At 38.0% G+C, this 22,966-nt stretch overlaps 1 protein-coding gene and 1 long non-coding RNA gene across 3 annotated transcripts in view; one reads left to right on the top strand and one right to left on the bottom strand.

The window, feature by feature from the left end:
* Window positions 1–6,782: 6,782 nt before the first annotated feature.
* On the bottom strand, window positions 6,783–8,454 carry LOC112156993. 2 transcript variants are annotated; one of them, XR_002921078.2, is made up of 3 exons: window positions 8,297–8,454; window positions 8,058–8,112; window positions 6,783–6,850 (listed from the first exon to the last, which is right to left on the bottom strand). It is a non-coding gene; the product is annotated as an uncharacterized LOC112156993 (long non-coding RNA). The 2 variants fall into 2 exon arrangements; XR_004948793.1 differs by lacking the exon at window positions 6,783–6,850 and having other exon boundaries at window positions 7,784–8,112.
* Window positions 8,455–19,378: 10,924 nt separating this feature from the next.
* LOC112157220 (VPS10 domain-containing receptor SorCS1) overlaps window positions 19,379–22,966 on the top strand; it is a gene marked incomplete in the record, with an annotated part of 185,039 nt that continues 181,451 nt past the window's right edge. The window contains 1 exon segment of the mRNA XM_024289836.2: window positions 19,379–20,302. Coding sequence (XP_024145604.1) covers window positions 19,496–20,302 — 807 coding nt within the window.

The raw sequence follows: 22,966 nt of genomic DNA, 5'->3' as shown, positions 1-22,966 counted from the left end.
TTAAAGGTCATTTTTTAAGAGTTATGGTAAACTAGTGTTTGTTTTTTCAGGAGTATGGAAAATAAAATAATCGATGCAGCCCCGATTTCCCTGCTTTTTGCAGATTTCCAACTTATTCAAAAAACACCACAGTCAGAATTTGCTTTATTTTTTAAAATGATAAAAAAGACAAAGTAAAGTAACAAATTAGTTTAATCCTGGAGAACCCATGGGGTTAAATTTGGCTCCTATTATAAATTCATTTATTATTATTAATATTTTTGTATTTATTTCTATTTTTTATGTTTTTTTTCCCCTTTAATATATCATTTTAATTTTTTTACTGCTGCTACCCAAATAGGGGGAAAAAAAGCTGTAAAATTAACTTTAAAAGCCCAGAATGAAATCATTCTTGGCCTCTCTGGGGTTAAAGCTTCTAATTTTTATCTGTTTGGTCACTGGGTTCATAAATATTGGCTGCTTCCCCTAAAATGGTCAGGCATCCCCAACCATGACTCAGCATCTCCAATGAAGAGTTTCCGTGTTTTGATGCATTCCCGTAAAGGCGCGCTCCTTCACAGACGCTCTCAGCCGGCTGCCTAATGGCGCTCACCTCCTTCCAAAGGGCTTCTTGGAGCCCCCGCCTGCAAGAACATGATCTGTCCACCAATCTGCTGATATATCCCAGCCTGATAGGAATGACAGATTGACTGTTTTGCTCGCTAAAGCCCTTTTATAAACCCATAGATTGCAAAGCAGAGCCTCTGCCACAACCACAACTCTACCCCATAAATCCACAGGCAGACAGGGTGTCTATCCAGTCATAAATATGCATCGTGGACTCAATTACTCAGCATGTTATCCGCACAGCTGCTCCACGGTTTACGGCGAGTCTTTCTCCCAAACAAGCGCGTTATTTATTTGAGTCGGGTGAAAGAATCCGAGGCGGTGGGCTGATCAGCGACGGTTTTGGCTTTGATTTGTTTGCGTGTGGTTTCAGGGCGGTTATGCTGTGTGCCACTTCAGTGATTGAAAACAATTGATTCTAGGACAACGCAGAGAAAACACACACTTTCCCACCATGAATGTAATGCATTCATTATGTTTCTCCTGCATTGGCACTGAGATCCCCCCCCCAAAAAAAAAAAGAGCAGATGTGTCCAGCTTCCTTCTGCTGAGACGGAAGCTGCTTTGCAATTAGACTGTTAGAGGGGATTAACGTTAAACAAGAGAAAAGTGACTTTCCTTCTCTGAAGACGATGCAAAACATCGCAGAGAAAGCCTTTAAATGCAAGAACGTTTATTTTTCTCCCCATAGATAAGTCACAAACACAGTGAGAGTCTGTTCCTGTCATTATTCAGCCTCTTCTCCCATCAGGGAACAGATGCTAATAGCTGCGGCGACGTGATGCAGGCAGCCTGACTATTAGGCGTGCTCAGGTACGGCTGAAAGACCACCCTCCACCACATTATTTTTGCAGGCTCTGCCTCAAATTACACCTTAATTGAACTTTTCACAATCACACAATAGCTGAGAATTCCTCGGGTCAAAGTTGACTGAGTGGCGAGGGGTGCGGAAACTTAAAGACATCATTAGCACGGCTGCTCTCATCATTATCCTCTTAACTGTTGCCTCTGCTCAGATGTGAGGTCAATTACAAATATACTTATTTGCATGGAGGTGCGTGCGTGTGGGAGGTTTCAATTTTAAATTGAGCAGCAAATGAAGTCTGAGAACTGGAGAAACTAAACCTGCAAAAAAAAAAAAATTAACTTTTCTCTGGAAAAAAAAGGGGCTGTGAGGTTCAGAGGGTTCAAAAATGTACAGTGTTATGATTCCAGAAGCAATAAATAATATGGGCTTTGGCAAAAACTTTTTGGTTATTTATTGTGTGAATGCCTCAAAGCATTCACACAATAGTGATTCTCCTGCTCCTTTCCGTTTTTTGGCAAGTAAAAACTCAGTCACACTCGCAGCGAGTTTTTGAAATACTGAGCAAAATATGCTCCTTAGGAAGTGAATGAGAAAGTTTTCAATAATTTTGTGCACCTTGAAACTTTTTCAGTAATTTTTTAATAATTTGGCAGTTATATTAGCACTAAGATAGCTCATTTTGGTAAATTGGTATGTACTAAAGTTTTTTTATACTAATTTTATCAAATATTTTAGCAACAAGCTAAAGTTTTGGGGCTAATTTGTAATCTATAAAGTTGTTAGACTATTTTTGAAATTAGCTTGGAAGAGGCCAATGTTTTTGGCTAATTTGTAATCTAATGAAGTTTGTTAGGCTACTTTTGACTTCATCTTATAATTTAGCAACAGGCTAACATTTTTAATTAAATTTACTGAGGTTTATTGAGGATATTGAGGCTTTTTTTGGAGTTGTGCTAGTATTTTAGGCTAATTTGGCATACATTAAGTTTTTCGGTCTAACTTACAGTTTAGCTTATATTTAAGCAACACACTACATGTTTTTGCAAAATTGGCATGATTTAGGGATTTTTAAGCAGAAATTTAAGCCAATGTCAGCAGTCTTTCATAAATTTCAATAAATGTTCATATCTTGTGTAGATCATTGTTATTGTCTTTAATTTTTCCATCTTAAAAAAGGGTTTTCACCCAGTTTCAAAATCTTCACTATTCATTTATTAAAGGTTTCCTCATTTATCTATTTTTTATTATGCTAATTTTATATAATATTTTAGCAACAAGCAAACGTTTTGGGGCTAATTTGTAATCCACTGACGTTTGTTTGGCTACTTTTGACTTTATCTTATAATTTAGCAACAGGCTAACATTTTTTACTACATTTACGGAGGATTTTTAGACTATTTTGGAGTTGTGCGTCTCCTCATTTATTAATTTTTTTATTTATTGTTATTTTTTTTTTTTTTTTTTCGGATTTCTAACTGAGTTTGACAGATTGTGCTGTAGAACAACGGGGAGAACAAGCTGTTTTTGGTTTAAAAAAAAAAGAGAGAAAATTACAAATATATGTTTCAAATATATGTTTTATTTTATTAGATAATGTTACAGGAAGAAGGAAAAATGTAAAAAAAAGTAATGTGTGTTTTATTCAGCATTGATGGAACATTCAATTTCTATTGTCTTTATAACTTGTCAATATGTTGTTTCTGATTTTCTGTTTTCAAGTTTGTTTTGAGAACTGGTACATCTTTCAATTAAATTTTGTTATCAAAACATTTATATCTCATTTTTAACGAAATCTATTTAACTCAAAAATAAGTTACTTTATGGCAACATTTTTTATGAATTTGGTGAAGTTTATTCTCTTATAAGATGATGTGAGATCACCAGCTAATTAAAATAAAATTTACATGATCAAGGAATCCAAGAGATTCACAACATAATTGGAAAAATGAGGGCTGAACATTGAACCCTGTGGACCCCCATGTTGTAATCCTCCTTACTGCACAATAGGGGGTCTCTAAAACACGCTTTTCTAGTTTTGTTTCACAAGAAACAGTTTGAGGGGCTATGAACTTTTTCAAGTCACCCCCCATCTCAATATTACAATGACTGGATCTAGCAGATGTAAACCGTGACTGATCCTCTGGGTTTTCTTAGAACTCACAAAGTCTTTTCTCAGAGTTTCATTTTAACATAATGACATGCAGAGACAGGAACAGACAGTTGGGAGGCTGTGCATCCATCCACATGAGGATGACAATGAATATAATGGAAGTTCAGGGGAGAAAACAGATGAACCAGCTGAGATGGAACCACTTGTGGTCGCCTCCTGTTGGACCAGTGTTGTATGTCTCCGTGAAGGTGGAGCTAAGACAAGAATCTAAAACAAGGAACACAAAACTGAAAAGACCTAAAGATTTTGGTCACAAATGTCTTACAGGTGGATATGGGCTGTACTCACCTGAATCCATCCACACGTTATTTTCTACAAGAATGTGTGCGCCATTTGTGCACGGTCAAGAAGAAGCCGGTATGCACACTAATGGCTTGAGTGAGGTGTAAGGGGGCTGTACAACAGCAACACCCGTAGGTCACAAGTGCATGCAACTTTCATTATAGCTTTTGAATATTTCACAATACTCTTTCCACATGTATGACAATCACATTTTCACAAGATCCCTCAAGGTGGCAATGCAAACTGAAAAAAAAAACTGCTAGACACACCTGCGTTACTCTAAAGATGCAGCCCCTCCTGCCTGACTTCACAGGCTGGACAACCCAAATCCTGCAGAACCAGTACAGGCTGCATAAGTTCACATGACTCAAATAAGACGCAAAGCAATGAGGAACAATTGAAATCTTTAAAGTTTGTCCAGACAGGCAGCTGGTTGACAGTGGATGAAAAACAGGGACAACAAAACCTTGAGAAACTGTTGTTTTCTTTTGAATCTGAGAGCAGTTGTGCCGTCCAGTTTCCACATCCTGAAATGAGCTTAGCAGCTTGGGTTGAGTCTGAGAGTGACTGTAAGAGCAGATGGTTTTGTGAGTCATCTGCATTAAAAATGAAAGTGACGTTCAGACTGTGACAGTAAATACAAAGCAAATGACAGGTGAGAGCAGTGAGTTTAATCACTGCTGCCTCACAGCTCATCATGTGAATTGTTTATGGTTGGTGGTGGTTTGCATGGCTGTTTGTCTCTTGGTTCATGGTATATCTTCTTCAATATGTCACTTGTTCCAAAAGGACCAAAACTTTAGATTTTGTGGGATGCATGACGACATCCTCAGAAGTGTCACAGAAGTTAAGATCAACAAACATAAAGCTGTCACATGTCAAGATTAGAAAAAATGCAAGAAAGAGAGATAACGTCCTGGGAAAAAATAACAAATTCTCAAAGCAACATGACCACTTTCATTTCTGATTGCAAAAACTGAAATGTGACATGTGATGTTGTGGTTATCCTCTATACTAAAGTGGAGAATATTTATATTTGTGTACATTAAAAAGCCATTGGATGCAGTTTAGTTCATGGCTAAAGCAGCAATTTATAAGCAAGGCCAGCTTAAGGTCTTTCACAATGGATGGAAAGAAGCTCAAACCATGTAAAGCTATGAATGATGCACCAGTAAAATTGGTTCAGGTTCCAAAATGGCCAAATTGTCTTAACTTTATTCAATAATAGCCAATGTAACTAAAGAAGAATAACAGAAAAAAAATAAAATAAGGGAAAATATTTTGAAGTGTCATAACAAACAATAACACTATTTCATTTCCCGTCTGCAATTATGATGCAGGTAAAACCATCACTAAAAGTGAAAAAGGAATGTACGCTATTGAATAGAAAAATAATAGATCACCAAAGACGGATATGTTGACTGCTTGATCATTACAGAAAAGTCTTTTGTTTAAAATCTTTCACAATTTTTCAAGGTTTTTCTTTTTTTCCAAGAGTGGGAAAAAATTAACTTCTTTGAAGTCTGACTCAAAGCTCAACTTCTTTAGCTCCAGAATCTGGTAAGAACACATTTTTTTTTTTTTTATAAGCATCAACCAAGTACCTACCAATAAGACTTAAGTTACAAGACTTACTCAGACTCTGGTGTTTTGTCTAAATTACATATATTTAATATCAGTGAAGTCTGAACATTCTGGCATGTCTAGGTTTTAGAAAATATATTGTTTTTTTCTTTTCTTGTTTACCTTTTATGAAATTATATACGGCATTTAATATGGTGGAGCATCATTTTGTTTCATAATCTTTTCAAAAATGTGGGTTTGGTGATTATTTTATTCCCTTTGACACTATATATAAATACAGGTATTGCTAGTAATTTACTAGATGCAAATTTATTCATCAAATATTGCGCTGGAGAGCATTGCTGCTGTGTGGTGGCACATGAGTCAGTGCTTTTCCCAAAACAATGGGAAGACGCAGGTTTAAATCCCTGCTTGGATTTTTCTGAGTGGCGTTTAGATAGATGGACATCTTTGTCATTGTCACAGGTACAATGAAATTAAAAATGATTCCTGGTCAGTGCAACACTTTAAAACAACCCATGGTAAAAACTTACTATACTAAAATAATAGATAATAAATTAAAATACGTAAAAAGTGCTGGTAACTAAAACCAGGAATGGATGCATCCTTTTCCCCATATATATGTGGGTTTTCTCCAAGCATGCCTCCTTCATAGGATCATTGGTACTCGTAAGTGTGCCCTGTGACAGACTGGCAACCTATCAAGGGTTGGTCCAACTGGCAACCCTGTGACCCTATGAGGGACATGGCAGGTAAAAAAAATAATGGTTAAACTATAAAAACACCTTTTTCTTTTAAATATAAATCTAAAATGTCTGTTTGCAAATACTTCCAATGTTACTTTGGAATTGTGTAAAAATGTGTATTTCTTGTAAGACAAAAATGCAACCAAGTATTAATAAAAAATTTAAACCTGCATACTTAAGCAAACATGCTCAAACCGAACCACCTGTGGTTCTGGCGTCAGCAGCCTATAAGGAATGGTTGTGAAGTTGTTTTCGCCTGCATTGCATCAGCATCAGATGAATCTTCGACTTAGGAGGAAGTCTGCAGGCTCCTTCCTTCCTTCCTTTAAGTTTTAATGCATTCATTACCAAATATCCAACGACTGTATCTTTGATTTAAAAATGTAACCATTTGTCTTTACAACAAATGAATAAGTAAAACTAAAAGTCATGATGTTCCTTTGAATTGTATTTGTTTCATTTGTTGACATGTTACAAGAATTACTCTAAACTAGGGCCTGAGTTCCTTAATCTTTTTTTCCTGTACCAATAACTTTATTGTGGAAAAAAAAAAAAACAATCTGACAGCAGCACAGCTGGGGCAAATCTCGGCATTTGCCTTCATCTTAGGTACCTTTCCTCACCTGCAGCCACTTGGTCTCGTCAAGGTGGGAACTGTGGGGCAGATTTAGTGGACTGGTCACTGGTGTGAGTTACACAAGCGAGAGAGAGTGTAAACACAGGGATGATGGGAAGTCAGGACAGGCTTACTCCGTGTTAACTGTCCCGCCAGCAGCTCAGATGCAAATTTCTGATAAACTACTTCTGCTCTGTTTCTTTCTATGTCCTAGAAAATTGCTAATAGTGTTTTTTTGATATTGCCTATCAATGTTACAATCAGGGCTGCACGGTGGCGCAAGTGGTTAGCGCTCTCGCCTCACAGCGAGAAGGCCTCGGTTCGAATCCCGGCTGGGACCTTTCTGTGTGGAGTTTGCATGTTCTCCCCGTGCATGCGTGGGTTTTCACCGGGGACTCCGGCTTCCTCCCACCATCCAAAAACATGCCTCATAGGTTAATTGGCGACTCTGAATTGCCCCTAGGTGTGGATGTGAGAGTGGATGTGTGAGTGATTGCGGCCCTGCGACAGACTGGCGACCTGTCCAGGGTGTACCCCGCCTTCGCCCTTCAGTAGCCGGGATAGGCTCCGGCTCCCCCGCGACCCCGAAAGGGAAGCAGCGGTCAAGAAGATGGATGGATGTTACAATCATAATTTGAAAAGTTTTTCAATAGACCATCAAAGTAAGAATGTAAAGCAATGCATTTTGGGTCCAAATGTTCAGGCCAAAATACATTTTAAAATAAATGAGGAATTATTGTTTAGGATAGATTGTGTTATTTAAAAAATAATAATTTATGCAATACAGTGGAGGCATTCACAAGCAGAATCAAGCAAAACCTTAAAGCATTTTTTATTTTAATATTTTTAAGAACCACTTAAAAACCCAAAATGTCAAACCCCCTCGCCGTCGCTTCAGAGCCAAATTAAGTTGTTTCAGAATGTATGATTTACACAACTTATCCCAGAAGCAGAGCTGTTAAAAAGTTATTTTTTTTTTATTTATTTATGTATTTTTTATTATTATCATTGATTTTTGTGCCCCAGTGGTCCACTGTTTTAAATCCATTTGCAAATATTACAGATTGCAGAATTCCATCTTTTGAGATCTTTTTCTCTCCATGTATTTGCTCAAATGAGCAACAAGGTAACCAGAGCCGCATCATTGCAGCTTTTTCTGAAGGTGCATGTTAACAAATGTGGAGTTGAGCCATTAAAGTAAACAAATCGGAGTGTTGAGCTCCAGCTGCAACAAGAGAATCTCACCAGATTGCTCATTTTTCCATCTGCAGACTGTTTTCCTCTGAAGGTCAAAGTCTCTCTGCAACATCCGGTACAGGCCAGAAAATGAGACTCATTAATAATTATCATTGCTGCGCTCTGCTGATGTTCCCGAGCTGCAGATATTAATATTTCAGCCCAAGTGGAAAAGCTTTTTTAAGCAGACACTCATTTGATTCCTAAAATGGAAAAGGACAGACCTTTCCCCCCCTCCTCATCCTCACCTGGTTGTTCCAACTTTTCCCCCCAGCCCCTTCCTTTTACAGTTAACGCTGAAGGCTCAAAGTGGAGCGCAGGACGCCGCAGTGACAGCCCGCCGCTCCGCTCCCATTCTTCAGCTTGATGAATAGAAACTAATGGCTTATCTGTGGAAGAAAGAAACCTGGTGAATACGCAGCAGGTGGATTGAGTTTCCTCTATGAATGTCAGCAGCACAGCTGATTATGTGTTCAATCACCAAGCGCTTTATGGAAGAGTCATTTCACCCTTGCAGGAGACTGAAATGGAGGGGATTTCAAGGAAGGCCGAAGAATCTAAATGCTGCTAGAGAGAGCTGCCTTTGTGCTGGAAATATGCACATTTCCCAAACCAAATGAATGAAGTCACTGTGTAGTAAAATGGCTCCTTCAACAGACAGAGAAATCCCCTTCTGTCCTTCTGTTGTGCGTCGACAATCGCAGCAGCAAAGAATTGCTTCGCCTCATCAGGTTCACTGCAAGAAAACACTATTTTCCTGCTTTAATTCTAGTTCTCTGAGGATTCAGATTAAGCAAAAATAATAATAATGTGGTGTGAGGAGGCTTTCCTGATGAGTAAAAATAGAAAGAAACCAAGATTACTTGTCGACTCTGTCAGAGATGACAGTATTTCTCAGATGAAACACTGCCAATAACTTTAGGGTAGGGGTCTGCAACCTGTGGCTCTTTTTTTCCCTTTATTGTGGCTCTTTAGCTTTAATGAAAAATGCTAACGACGGAATACATGAAAGATTAGTTAGTTAAATTTTGTCATTTCTGTTTAGATTTTTAATGTCAAGCAACTAAACAAACAAAAAAATAACGTTAAAATGTTTTTTAAATTTGTGTTTTGAAGTCATAGTCAAGTAAAAGTCTAAAAGTATTTTTATTTTGAAAAATTACACTAAACTGGTTAAAATTTTGCACAAATATGGTTTAAAATGATTGAGGTTTTTTTCTTTTTCTAATAAATAGATTCTACCCACATGTGTCTTTGGAGTAACAGGTTGCCGACCCCTGACCTAAAGTTTTTGGCAGTGTTGCATCTGCTGAGTAATTCTACAATGCTGTTTATTTTTTAGATTAAAATGAAAAAAACACACCAAAATCCTGATGATAAAAAATATCCTCCTTGACTGCCTTGCTTCTTTAATTTGAGAAAAGCTGCTGCAGCAGGAAGACCTTTTTTGACACAGGGCGGGTTTTATTTTGAAAGGAACAAGTGTGTGGTGCTGTCAAAAATAAAAGAAGTTACAACTGAACTCAATGTCTATAATATTTCAAAATTAAATTTATAAATAAATGCTTAATTGCCAAAACAAAAACAAACAAAAAAGCAAATAATGTGCATTTTTAAATGCTAAAATCAGACTTTGTGACTGTCGTTGGCCTCAACTTATCCAATTACTACATACATGACAATGGCGAGCGGATTGGTCTGCAGTCAATCGAGGACACTCCTTGAGATGTAATTGAGAAACCAAATTCAAACCATCCACTGTCCCTTCTACTGCCTTTGATTTCGGCTGCTGTTTGGATCTCGAAACTTCTCTACGGATGGACAGTTTTTCAATTAACAGCAGACTGGGACCCAAACCAGCCAAAGGACGCCGAAGGCTGAAAGAAGCTCGGCTCAGATGTTAAGGCCCTCTCCAGGAGCCCACGGCAAACTGACCCCGAGCCTGCTCTGCTCTGCCAATGAATAAAAATGAGAGGACTGTTAGTGAGAAACTTATTTGTCTTCAGTGACTCTTGATTTGAGCTGATCACAATGAAAAGTAGAAGAATTTTACAGCTCCAGTGTGGATAAAGACGCACACCAATGAGAATCATATCTTCTTTCTTATTAACTTGTTCTTGTGACATTTGTCTGATGATGGATGACAAAAACTGAAAAAGTTAAGCTCATAATTACATTTCTGAGAATTTCTTCATTTAAATTGTTGTGAATCAGGAGCAGATAAAAATTTGCTGATGGAAATGGAGCCTATTTGAGATGTAGAAAATATGTTGGGTGAGCCGCAAGTTCCCTGCTCTACGAAGGGAAGAGGAAGGGGGGCGGGGATGCTCCACACCAATGATCCAGCCCACAACTCAAAGGCAAATTTTTAACGAACCACTGCCTTTCTGCAGAAACTATCTCCTTGGGGGGCTAAAACTAGCATTTTTAAAACTAAGAAACCACTGGGAATGCTTTTAAAATAGAGCAAAACATGATTGAAATACAACATGGCTGAACATATTAAACAGAGCTGAAAAAGTTAATAAAAAGGGAAATTGATTCAAACATAACATTAACAGCAAATTTGCCAAAGTAAATGTTAAGAAGGCTGAATAAATGTTAACCTTTAATATACGTAGATTCAAATCAATTTAGAAGAGATTATGAGACGTGAATTAATGAAAAAAAAAACATACCTACAAAAGTTAATGCAATATAACTATAACTTAAAAAACTACATTACACAGTTGACAACAAAATCTATCCCGGTCAGACGACCTCTCTAGTCAAAAGTAGTTGAAGTAGTTGTATTAAAATCCATTGTAAACTCAAAACGTGTTCTTATATCACTATGAACATATTTTAAAAACATTCCCAGTAGAGTATACTATAATACTATAATGATGCTGTTTTCAGCCCAAATCAGAAACCTATGTGGTTTTCTAGGACATAGTTTCTGCAGAGCTGCAACAGTTCAACAAAAATCTGCCTCTGAGTTGTGGGCGGGACCATTGGCCCAGAGTAAACCCACCATCCTTTCCCCTCTCTGAGAGTTTACAGCAGGGAGCTTGCAGCCCGTCCTGCATATTTTCTACATGACAAATGAACTCCTGGTTCAAAATGTATTGTTTTGTTTGCTCCTGATTCACAAACATGTGAGTAAAGAAATACTCAGAAATGCAAATTCAAGCTTAATTCTCCTAACATATGTTGTCTATCATCAGAATAATACCTCAAGAACATGTAAAAATAAAAATAAATCCACCAAGAACATGATTTTAATTCATGTTTTGTATAAAATTCAAAGATTGAAAGATCATATAAGCTGAAAGTTTGTTAAAAGACTATGTTATCAAAAAGAACAATCTAAGAATTTGAAGCTCTTACTGTTCATTTTCAAACAGCATAATGGGGTTTTTGTCCCAAAAACTATAAAAAATCAAGAGCTGAACATTTTTAAACGATGAAGGTTAAAATGGCAACAATTATTTTGAAGATTTTACATGCATCATGTGATAACTTTTTTATTTTCTAATTATTTTGATCCTTTTGATTTTTGTTGTGGAGATTATATCAGCCAAGTAACTGTCATGTTTGGCTTGATTTATGCATGAGAAGTTTAAAAGCACAGAGTCAGCTAGATTTAGTTCACCTTTCATCCAAGAACATAAAAAAACTCCTTCAAATAAGACAACAAATGCCCTGAAAACACAGAAACATCTCTAGAGAGAGGATGCTGGTGCTGATGGTGGAAACACGCCCTGATCTGAATAACTTCTCTGCTGAGTTAAAGCTGTTATGAAGAAGACTGTGATTGATAAAAAGATCAACAGAGAAGAAGAGCGAAACCTCTTTGTCTGAAAAAGCTGTAAGGCTTGCACGCAAAGGAGGATAAAAGCATTCAAAGAGGCATTAATAATATAAAAAAAGAGTTTGTCAAAGAGCGCCGTCATCCACAGATATGAAACCTTGCTTTGAATAGCGCCAGTTTTTTTTTATTTTTTTTTTAGCAACTTTTTTATTATAAATATAACTTTTTATTATAAAAATACTTTGCGGACCTAAATTTAAACAAACTGGACGATGGAGATCAGATTAGACATTGAAAAAAATCAACAATTTGAGAGTTAAACATGGAAAAATAACGTTTAAAGTCCTGGTTCTTGACTTTTAAGTAATTTACAGTATGGGCTTTGGGTCAAAATTGGCAAATGAAACGACAACAACAACAAAAAATCTAAAATACTTTGAGAAAATAGCCAAAAATTGAAAGGAACGGTATAGTTGGAAGAGTAGAGGTGAGTTTGGTCTCAATTCGCTCAACTCTCCAGCTTTTAATCTTTTCCTCACGACCTTCTTCCGCATTGGACAGCAGGTCCTCTCAGGTGGATCAAACAAATTGACTGAGGAGTCAAACACAGAAACCACAGAGAAATCTGCAATTCTCTCTTTTATCGGATGCAGATTGAACTTGTGATGAGGGAAGGATTGAAGTCTCTCCCCATTTTCCTTCATTTTCACACTGTCCAGTATGTAGCAGTTGGTCAAAGTCATGGTTATAACCCCTGAACACCAGAGACCTTGCCAGCCACACCTAAAAGCAGACGCTTTGACATACTATAAATCTTTGACCAGTCATGGTGAATCTGTTAATTCTGATGGAGAGAAAGTCCGTTTTTTTTATCGACTTTGGACCGAAATTTTCTCAATGACAAATTCAGCTGATTCATGTGGACTGTGTAAGCACTTTGGTTAAGTTAAGTTAGAGTTACGGTAGTCAAAAGAATGTCAACACTAAATCTAAAGGCTCAGGTGTGAAAGTGGTCAATGCAAATGTTAGTGGAACCTACTTGATGAAAGATGAATCAGCTTTTTCTTTCAGCAGTAAATGTTGTGAAAGTTACCAAAACATGAAGATGTTTTACACTGAATTTGCTCTGGTGAAATTTGTATTCAGTGGTTTTTCTTACAGAAGATTTAAGTTCAAATGTATCATTTGCCCGTTTAAAATATGGCTGCACTTCATAAATGAGATCTGGTGGTGAGAACATTTAATTCATTTAGGTTTTGGGGAGGAACAGGTTCTTCCATGGTCCTTGTCAGAGATTTAGATCTCTGTCTCCAGTATGCACAATACTAAATTTTAATTCCAGTACTGGTCAAAGACGATGATTAGTGAATATTTCATCATGTCAATTATTTCTTATCATTCCACCATGGGCAAGAGGTTTGAATTTTTTTTTTTTGTGATCTTTTAAAAAAAGTTACTAAGCTATGAAGACATCAGAAACATGGGATGTTTGGGCTGTGAAATCTGTGATTTTTGTAATTTAGTGATGATCACTGGTTTCTAACACTACTTTTGGCTACAGTCACATATCCCAAAATTCCACCATATTTTTTTTTTCTTTTAGCAAATTCAGCACGTGGCCGAGGCAGTTATATTTTTAAACACCACACAGCGACCGAACGATTTTTCTCTGAACATTGACGTCGATGAGTTGCCGCCCGGGCACATTCAATGTTGCACAGTGGCAGTCCAGTGACAACCAGGGCCAATGCCATCATGAGATTGCGCGACAGCTGGGCAGCCCCAAGTCGGTGGCACCTGGAATCGCCGGCCAGCGGCAGCTCTGACTGGATGAAGCGTAAAAATCTATGGCGGGTGTCCATATCAATTGCCACCAGCAACTCGGTAACAGTTATATAAAAAGTGGGTTATTTTACATGCCTGATGGCCGTCTTACTGTGACTGTGTACATTCATGACCATGCCATAGATTTCCAAAAGAGTCAGATGGCTGCATGAAATCTTGAGGCGTGGTGGCAGTTGTATTTCCTTATCTGACTTGAAAGGAACTAGCTTGGATATTAAACTTTTTTTTTTTTTTTATCTAATTTTACTGTGGTCTCTTTGGTTAGCTATGACAAAACAATGACTACAACTGAAACCCTGGACATGTGGATTGCAAATACAAGAAAGCAAAAGTAGCTTTGAAGTGCTTTCTTTCAAAAATCCTTAAAATAAAAACTTTATTAATGCTTGTGTGCAGCCTGAGAAGCTATTTTCTTGATCCCCATTTTGTCATACAGGAGTCTTTTTCTGTGATCTCTGAAGCTCACCACCTTGTTGCTTATTCATAGTCTTCAGGGGAACACACAAATCAGACAGCTCGGGCCTGCATATTGCCTCCTGCAACATCCTCAGAAATCCATTCCAGCTATTGGCAGCTCATTGATTCTCTGTGAATGGATGGCGAGTCCAGACAGGAGGAGATGGTTCAGAACCAGGAGCTACTCACACACAGAAACACTCACCAGACAACTGGTTGATAAGTGTCTCCAAGCCATGCGCGCCCCTGTCCAATGCAACACCATCAATCCAGTGTAATATGTCTGCTTAAAGCTCAGTACCATCATGAGAAGAGGCACTTTTCATCTGTGCTGTCTACATACGACGGGGTTGAGGTAATGAGTCATTAAAAAAATGAGAGGGTAATTAAACGGGGTCACTTTGTTCAATTGGTACACATATAACTCAGGAAAGAGCTCCTGGAATTAAGGAAATAAGGTTAAACTAAAGATAAGTGGATGATTTTAAAAAGAAATACAGAAAATAAAAACAAGATTTTTGGAATTTTCAGTTTGATTCTATTTATTTACAAACCGCCAACTTCAAAATAAAAGTTGACTCAAAGTGCTGCACTGAAAACAGATAGATCTTTATTTATTATAATCATTGTAATTCAATACATTCCACCTAACTCCAATAAGGCCAATTGATCCTAATTACATGCTAATAGCCTATATTAGTAACAAACAAATTATATCGAAGAGCTTTTGTACATGGTAAATCCTGCACTGAGAAAACAAAGGCAACATTGGAGGGGAAATTGTCCTCATAAATGGAAGATTTGGAAGAAACTTCCTGCAGAATCAGCCGGAACCAGTGAGTGTCTGACAGGACAGGAAAGAAGACGTCTGGACTTTGAGTAATGTTATGTTCAAACCGGGCATGTGACACATTTTCAAATTGATATCTCCTCTATGAACAGTGTGCTGGATGGGACTCCCATGAAATAAAGGGTACCCCACTTACAAAAGGAGAGTAACGTCTTCAATAATGAAAGATGAACCAAATTCAGTTGACTTTTTGTAGACTATGTATGAATGTGAACCTACACAGACAAGAAACATACCAGTTGGTGGCTCTAACAATGACATACAGTACATAAGAAAGAGCAGATACTGTAGATGGAGGAGATCTACAGTAAAGAACACCCAGTGAGATGTAGAATGACCCCTGGCTTTACCAAGAAGGGGTTTGCTACAAAGACATTTCTCTGATGTTGAGACGGTTGAGCAAGAAGTAGAAGCAAAAAGTGGAGTGTGTATTTTTAATCACAGCTTTGCTGGATGAAACATGGGGGAGGATATGGAAAAAAAGGCTAAGTTTCCAAAAACTGTGTTATGGTGGAAATGTTATGAAGCCTGTGCATATTATCTGGAAGCAACCCGCAGAAAGAGAACCCTTCAGTAGAAACAGATATTAGACCCGCCCATGCCACCTGTAATAAAGCAAAACAAACCAAAGGTTTGAGTCTAATGTTGAAGATGTCTCCCTCACAAACTTACAGTATGTGTAAAACAGAACAACTACTTAGTCATTTATTTTTTAATTTAAATTTCTGACGGTGCAAAAAAGGGTTTTTTGAAGACTTTGTGATTGAATCAGCTTCATGGCAGGTTTTCTGACTTCAAAATGTTCTGGTGTTTTTACCCAAATAAAAACGACCAACAAAATCTAAGAGAAGAGTGTATATAAGAGAGTAAAGAGAGTTTGTCAGGAACCAATCAAACCTCAAATAAAGCTTTATATCAGTAAAATAAGTCAAATCCAGTCCATAAAACATAAAGATGAATATTAATTTCCATAACCGGAAATCTGATGAATATCAGGGATTGAAAAACCTTCTGAAAACTTCCAAATTGAGGCACAAATATGATGTAATTGAAAAGTCAGCAGCTCTTAATTTTAAACTGAATTCATAATTAAAGTTACATGAACCATTTGAATATTTTATGATGATAATTTGAATGCCTTTTATGATTATAAATTCTTTTTTTGTTTTTTCAAATTTGTGTTGAATAAAACCACTTTTACATGGCTGACTGATACTATGCGGGTGTCCTTTGGTTCACCTTAAATTTTTATGGCTTCCCCCCAAGGAAAATGAAATTCTCAGCTTCAACACTGCAACTATTCTCTTTTTTTTTTTTTTTGCAGGCTGAATGACAGAACGAAGTTGCTAACCCTGCATGTTTGCTGGCCCTGGGCACTTTCAATGCATTTACTGCACACAGAATTCAGAGGCAGCAGGCTTGACCACAGAGATGGAATATCGACTGATTTTCTTTTTTTTTTTTTTTAGCCTCATCCAGCAAGTCTGAATGTTTTCTCTCCTGTACGGGTTTTCTGAAAGAGCCACTTTCCACGGGACAGAAGCTGCACTCATTAAACAAAAAAAAATTATTTTTTTTTTACTCTATTGTGCACTCTAATGCAATCTTTGAGAACTATTGCCCAATCCCTCAGATCAGATGAGTGTTACAAAATGTAAACTAATTTCTCTATCAATATGAACACATGCTTCCAAAACTTTGCAAATAAATCCATTTTTGCCAAAACTAGTTTTACTTAAGATGACAAATTAATTCACTTAATGGAATAGAATACTTTAAAGTTTTAACAGAGGGACAAGTGAAGGTTTTATGAATAGGCACAAAAACTGAGATGCATTTTTCTTATGTAAAAACATAAAAAAAAAAGTTTACCTTCAACTGCTGATTCAAAACATTCCTATTAGAGTTTGTGCTGCCATAAAATTGATTACTACCAATCCTACACTGTTCACTATGCAATAATTCTTAAAATGTTTTAGAGGTCAAACTCGCATTTCATGTTCAGCAACAAAAAATCTAAGTATAATCAGCTTTCATTAAGTTCTAAAGAAAATAAATAAATAAATAAATGACCCCTTCCTTTTAATTTATAAGCTTAAATTATCCCATTTAAAGTTTATATTGGAGCTCAAGTTTCTTCCAGTGCTGTTAGTTACATAAAAGACATGTAAACGAAAATAAAACTTCACAAAATCCTCCATGTATTTCATGGTAAAGCGTGGCTCTGATAAACAGGCAACTTAGATGTTTTTTTTGGTGAATGTATTACTTTTTTAAGAATAAATTTAGTACTTTTTTCTCATAAACTTATTACTTTTCTCTCGCAAATTTCAGATTTTTTGTCTCGTAAATTTATGACTTTCTTATGTCATACATTTTTGACTTTTTCACGTAAATGTATTACTTTTTTTCTCGTAAATTTTTACCCTTTTTCTCATACATTTTCTAACTTTTTCTCATAAATTTTTGACTTTTTTCTCATAAATTTTTTGACTTTTTTTCTCGTACATTTTTATTTACTTCTTTTCTTGTAAATTTTTTTTTCATTCATTTTTACTTTTCGTCATTCTAAAACTGTGACTTTTTTCTTGTAAATTTGTGACTTTGATTCTGGTAAATTTATGACCTTTTTTCTTGAAAAATTTGACTTTTTTGTAGATTTTTGACCTTTTTTCTCATAAATTTCGTACTTTTCTTCTCGTAAAATTGTGACTCTTTTCTTGTAAATTAATGACTTTGCTTCTCTTAACTTTATGACCTTTTTTCTTTAAAATTGTTGACTTTCTTTCTTGTAATTTTTTTACTTTTTATTGTACATTTTTTACTTTTTCTTCATACATTTTTGCACTTTTTTTCTCGTACATTTTAAAATTAATTTTTTATCATTTTTTTACTCTTTTCTCATAAATTCATGATTTTTTTTTCTTGTAATTTTTTCTCGTAAATCTTTGACTTATTTTCTGGAACATTTATTATTTTTTTCTTATAAAATTGACTTTTTGTTAATTTTTGACATAATTTTTCATAAAAGTCATAAAATGTCGATCTTTGTCATTTAAATGTTATAACTTTTTTCTGGTATATAATTCCAAAATTTAAAGTTGTAATAAAAAATGTTTTGTTTGTTAGCTGGTCCTATTATTTTGTAATTTGTCAATGTGCAACATTGTAATCCCTTTTTTTGTTTCTTTGTTTATTTGTTTGTTTGTTTTGTTTGTTTAAATGTAGTTTCCAAAAGCCTTGCTTTTCTGCATTTTGGTGTTACACCACAGTTGCTGGAATTAGAAGCAAAGTAGCATTTTCAAGTGTTGAAGAGCCTCAACCTTGAGGCTCAAACCTTGAGAACCTTGAGAGCTCTCAAGGTATTTTGAAATATTCTAAATATATTTCACAATTTCCAGAAGCAGTTGCATCCTGAACCTGCTGGGGTTTGGTCTTCAGACTGCTTTGGTGCGTCCTCAGAAGAACTGTGGGATCAGTTCAGTCTTCTATGGTGTCCCTAGCTATTGGGAACACTTCAAATGGGGAATGATGAGACAGAACTTACTCATTTTTCATACAACTTTGCCTATTTTTGATTTTTAATTGCAAGAGAAAGTTAAATTTTGTTGTGCAACATTTTTCTGCACAGTGATTTTAAACATGCTTTACTCCTAGAGGCACAAAAGTCAAAAATGTTGTAGCTTTCATGTCCTCAGATGTATTCAGAGAAATCCCAGTGAATGTGACTGCATGGATGAAAATATTCAAGCATTTCTTTTTTATTTTTGCAGCTGCAACCTCTCTCCTCCCTTTCATAAAGATGCTTAAGTGCTTCCTGTGCTGAGGATAACACAGAAAGCATTGAGGCACCTCAGAATTAACTCAATTTCAACCAGATCAACATCATCATCATTTATGCACAAGAAATCCATATAATGAGCAGCACTGTAAGATGAAAGGGGGGCCACAGGATGCAACATGTCTGCAGAGGAAAGCGTTTGTCTAACAGGACACAAAGCTTTGGCAATCGTTCACTAATCATTGCTCTTTAATCTCAGTTTGTTGCAGTATAGATATTTTCAGTAAAACGAATCGCCTCTCCAGGCTCAGTCTGCTCATTCCACCCCCTGATGGCATCTCTGTTGTGAGGAAGAAAGCAGCCAGCTGTTGCAGAAGTCTGCGGCCATTTGTTCAGCCCTTTTGGCAGGCAGGCGCTCATCAGCATGGAGAAACTTGCCGTGATTAGACTCTGAGGGCTGCTGGGTTTCCATCGTTAAATCCACTCAACCCCGGGATGCTTGTTGCACCAAGGTGCAGCACATTTTCCTGCAGAAGGTGGGAGCGTCCCTGCACGCATGCAGATTCATGTTCCAAACAATCAACTGGAAGATCAGCTGCATGCAGAATCAGGGAAGGGAAATTTCTGCAGCTCCTAAAAAGTCTGCACTTCTTTTTAAAGATTTCCTTTAAAGTTTGACTGCTTGATTAAAAGAGGATGAAGATGTCTGAGTCTGCGCTTTAATGAAGGTGGAAAATAACAACTGTGGGAAAAGACAGTCGCAACATTGTCCTCTTGCACGTCTGAATGCTCGGCTCCTCCCTCGTGCGCGCAGGGCTTCATTTCATCAAACCCTTCAAGTTGGAGCGCGCGGGCTCAGCCGCACTTTAGTCTGCGCCGCGCCTGCAGCAGGATCCGGGAGACAGACTGAAGAGTCCAGGAACGGAGACCGGGCTTCACAGACCACTGAGCACGCAGACATGGACCGGCACGCCGGTTTGAGCCCAAAGTGGCCCCGCGCGCTTTGGTGTCTACTCCTCCTGACGCCGTGTCTCCTTCACGCCGCCACGGCGGAGATCACCTGCAGGTCATGCCACCTTGGAAATAAGTGGCGCGCACGGGAATTACTAATAAAACTGAACACGGAGGAGTCCGGGACTGGGGTGCAGGGAGAACTTTTGGGAACGCATGGACTCCCCTGTCAGGGTGGGCTCGCGGAGTGCGCTCCAAACCCGGAGCCGCGGCTCAAACGGAGTACAGGCAGCCGGCGCGCGGACGACTTCGCTCAGAGCAAAGTTTCAGCCACTTTTGGAACGCGCGCCAGGAGGAGCAGCGGCGGGGATTTAGCCGGAGACCCCGCTGCGGCTGATCACCAGGACGCACAGACGGGGCGCAGAGTGCTGCGCGCAGAGCTGCGCTGGAGCGGAGAGGAGCGCAGGAGCGCCGGCGGGAGGCACGAGGAGCCCAAAGTGAACAGCTCCACGTTCGCGCTGACCGGAGACTCGTCCCACAACCAAGCCATGGTCCACTGGTCCGGCCAGAACAGCAGCGTAAGTGTCTTCACGGCAATTGCGCGCGCGCTTTGGCTGCGCGTCAAAAGCGTGTGCTCACAAACATGCGTGTGCTTCAACGTGCGTGTAATCACACTGACACATCCGAGCTCCGATGAACCTGCTGTATGTCCTCTCAGAGGATGTTGCATTCCTTCCTCCCGCGCAGCTGAGCTGATGCGCGCGGAGACGCACGTGTCCATGAAGATCTGCAGGTTTGAGGACAGGCGAAATCAGCCTTTCTCTCCCTTTTTCGCTGCAGCAAAGTTTTTGGCTGCAGTTCCTGGACTCAGAATCCTCTCAGGTGATGACAGGAAGGAGAGCAAGGCTGTGGCTCTGATGGAGATCCTCATGTGTGCTGCTTCTGTGGCTGAGTTCTTATCAAAGGTCTGAGGAGGGAGAAAGAACATCCACTGGCAGATTAAAACACTAAAAACCTGCTTGAAGACTTTTCCCTTCGAATCTTCCATACTCCAGAAAAGCTCTGCGCACGTGCAGATTTAAGCACGAGTTTTTCCTAACATGTGGATTTATGTTTCATCTCACATTTTCACACCTCACTTTTTTAAGCTAAAGCTAAAGCTAAATCAAGCAAAAAATATTTTTTGATTTTAATTTGACAAACTTGCAAAAGAAACAATAAACTCTGTTCAAATGGCACAATTAAAATCGAAAGCCAAAATGTCATCATGAAGTCAGTATTTTACTATAACAGACTTTAACCTTTTACAAACCATACTAATATTTTAGCTAACCCTCTACACAGGAAGTCACACTTAAGCACAATTAACCCAAAATGTCTTCAAATGGTTAATGACTCAATTTTACAGTGAAATTGTTGGATTTATTTGATTTTTTTAAAAAACAATAACAACTTTCACAAATGCTCCAAATTGTTTTAAGAAAACATGAATTTATGAGCAAATTTATTTCAAAGTGCTTTGAAAAAGCCTGACTATGCCGGCTCCCTCATATTGATCAGACAAAATACCCAGATGACCTTTTTCGTGGTTATCTAATAGCCTTATCCACAGCCTAACATGGAGATAGTCTGCAGGGAGTCACAGTTCACGGATGAAGTAGCATGTTGGTGCATGAGCCCTACATGCTGCCAGAAAATGAACAAGATTTCCAACATTCCAAATAGCAAATGAAGAATGTTATATTTAAAAAAAATAACTTTGTATCGAAAGGTATTTTTTCATTCTACATTTTCTGTCCATACCCCATGTTATGAATTGGTTTATTTGCAGAACAAAAAAAAACGTTTGTCTATTGTTTCTACATATGGGCTATGAACTTAAAGTGTTCTCAATTCTGTGCATTAAAGAGGAGTGGAAGTGAAGGAAGATTAGTGGTTCTTCCAGCTGCTGGTGCCCCCGAATGCCAAGAGGATCACTTAAATATTGGGGACATTTTCTGCCTGAGTTCCTTGGAGCATTAAAGTGTGGTGCACATTAAAGTTACAGCCACGTTTTATTAGCACTTGCTCCAGCTGTCCTTTGTGCTGCAGTATTGTTTGCTCCTTGGAGATAACAAATGATGGGGATGAGATAAAGAGCACACAGCTTTGTTGAGTTAGATATCAAACATGGTTTGTCTCGAGTGGCTTTCAGAAGCTTGTGGAGAGCATACCAATTTATAATTAAAGCTGTAAGCAGAGGAGAAATCTTAACTTTTCATTAGGTGGCTTCAGAAGTGGCTTGAATCCACCCTCTGGCGTTGTAATAACAGGTGTTTTTAATGAGGTTTCTGTCAGTGCAGGAGAAGTATTTGGGAAGTCATGTTTTGATCCAAAATGGAAGCCTGGAAAGGCGATGGTCCATAGCAACCGTACAACATTTTTCATTTTGCGGGGCTGATAAACACGTGTAGCAATTTTTGGACCTTTCAAAGTAAATTTCCCTTCTTTCCTTAGCAACCAGAGTTTATGCTTGTTAAATTGTTAATGCAATCCTATAAAAATTATGCATTGATGTGTTTATTTTGGGTCTAGGGTTGGGTTTGGGTCAATTGATTTTATCACGTTGTATTGATCTTCATTTACAGGATTGGTTTTCCTTTAACACCATTACCTGAAACTCTGCTCTGGGAAACCGCCTTGGTGTTTGTCTTTTTAATTCAAGCATTAATGAATTTTTATTGCAGGTACAACTTCTGTTCAGTTTAAATAGTTGGTGAAAACTTTTTTAGAACCAAGAACTATTGCTTCTGGTATGGAAATTTGAGAAAAATGAATAGTGAAATGAATTGAATCAAATCATAACTCAAATCATATTATTTTGACCCTGTGTATATCCCTTGCATTAGGTGGTGATAACCAGGCCTGCAGGGGCCTAACACGGAAGCGTTGTGAAGTGGCGTGGAACGGAAATCGCTTCCATTCGGCGCCCTTGTTAACCTATGGTGTAGTTCACACCAGACGCAAAGCGCTGCGATCCTCCGCGGCTGGCTTGCATTGTGTACTGATTGCCAGTGCTGGCCCTGGGCATAGGCGACATAGGCGACCGCCAAAGGGGCCATCTGCTGGAGGAGGCACAAAATCACAATGACTATATATACAGACGTGGACAAAGTTGTTGGTACCCCTCAGTTAAAGAAGGACAAACCCACAATTCTCACTGAAATCACTAAAAACTTACAAAAGTAACAATATTTTTTTTT

Source organism: Oryzias melastigma, linkage group LG1 (genome assembly GCF_002922805.2).
Source record: "Oryzias melastigma strain HK-1 linkage group LG1, ASM292280v2, whole genome shotgun sequence".
Lineage (NCBI taxonomy): Eukaryota > Metazoa > Chordata > Actinopteri > Beloniformes > Adrianichthyidae > Oryzias > Oryzias melastigma.
The sequence above is the reverse complement of the archived record's forward strand: the minus strand, read 5'-3'. Positions and strand labels throughout refer to the sequence as shown.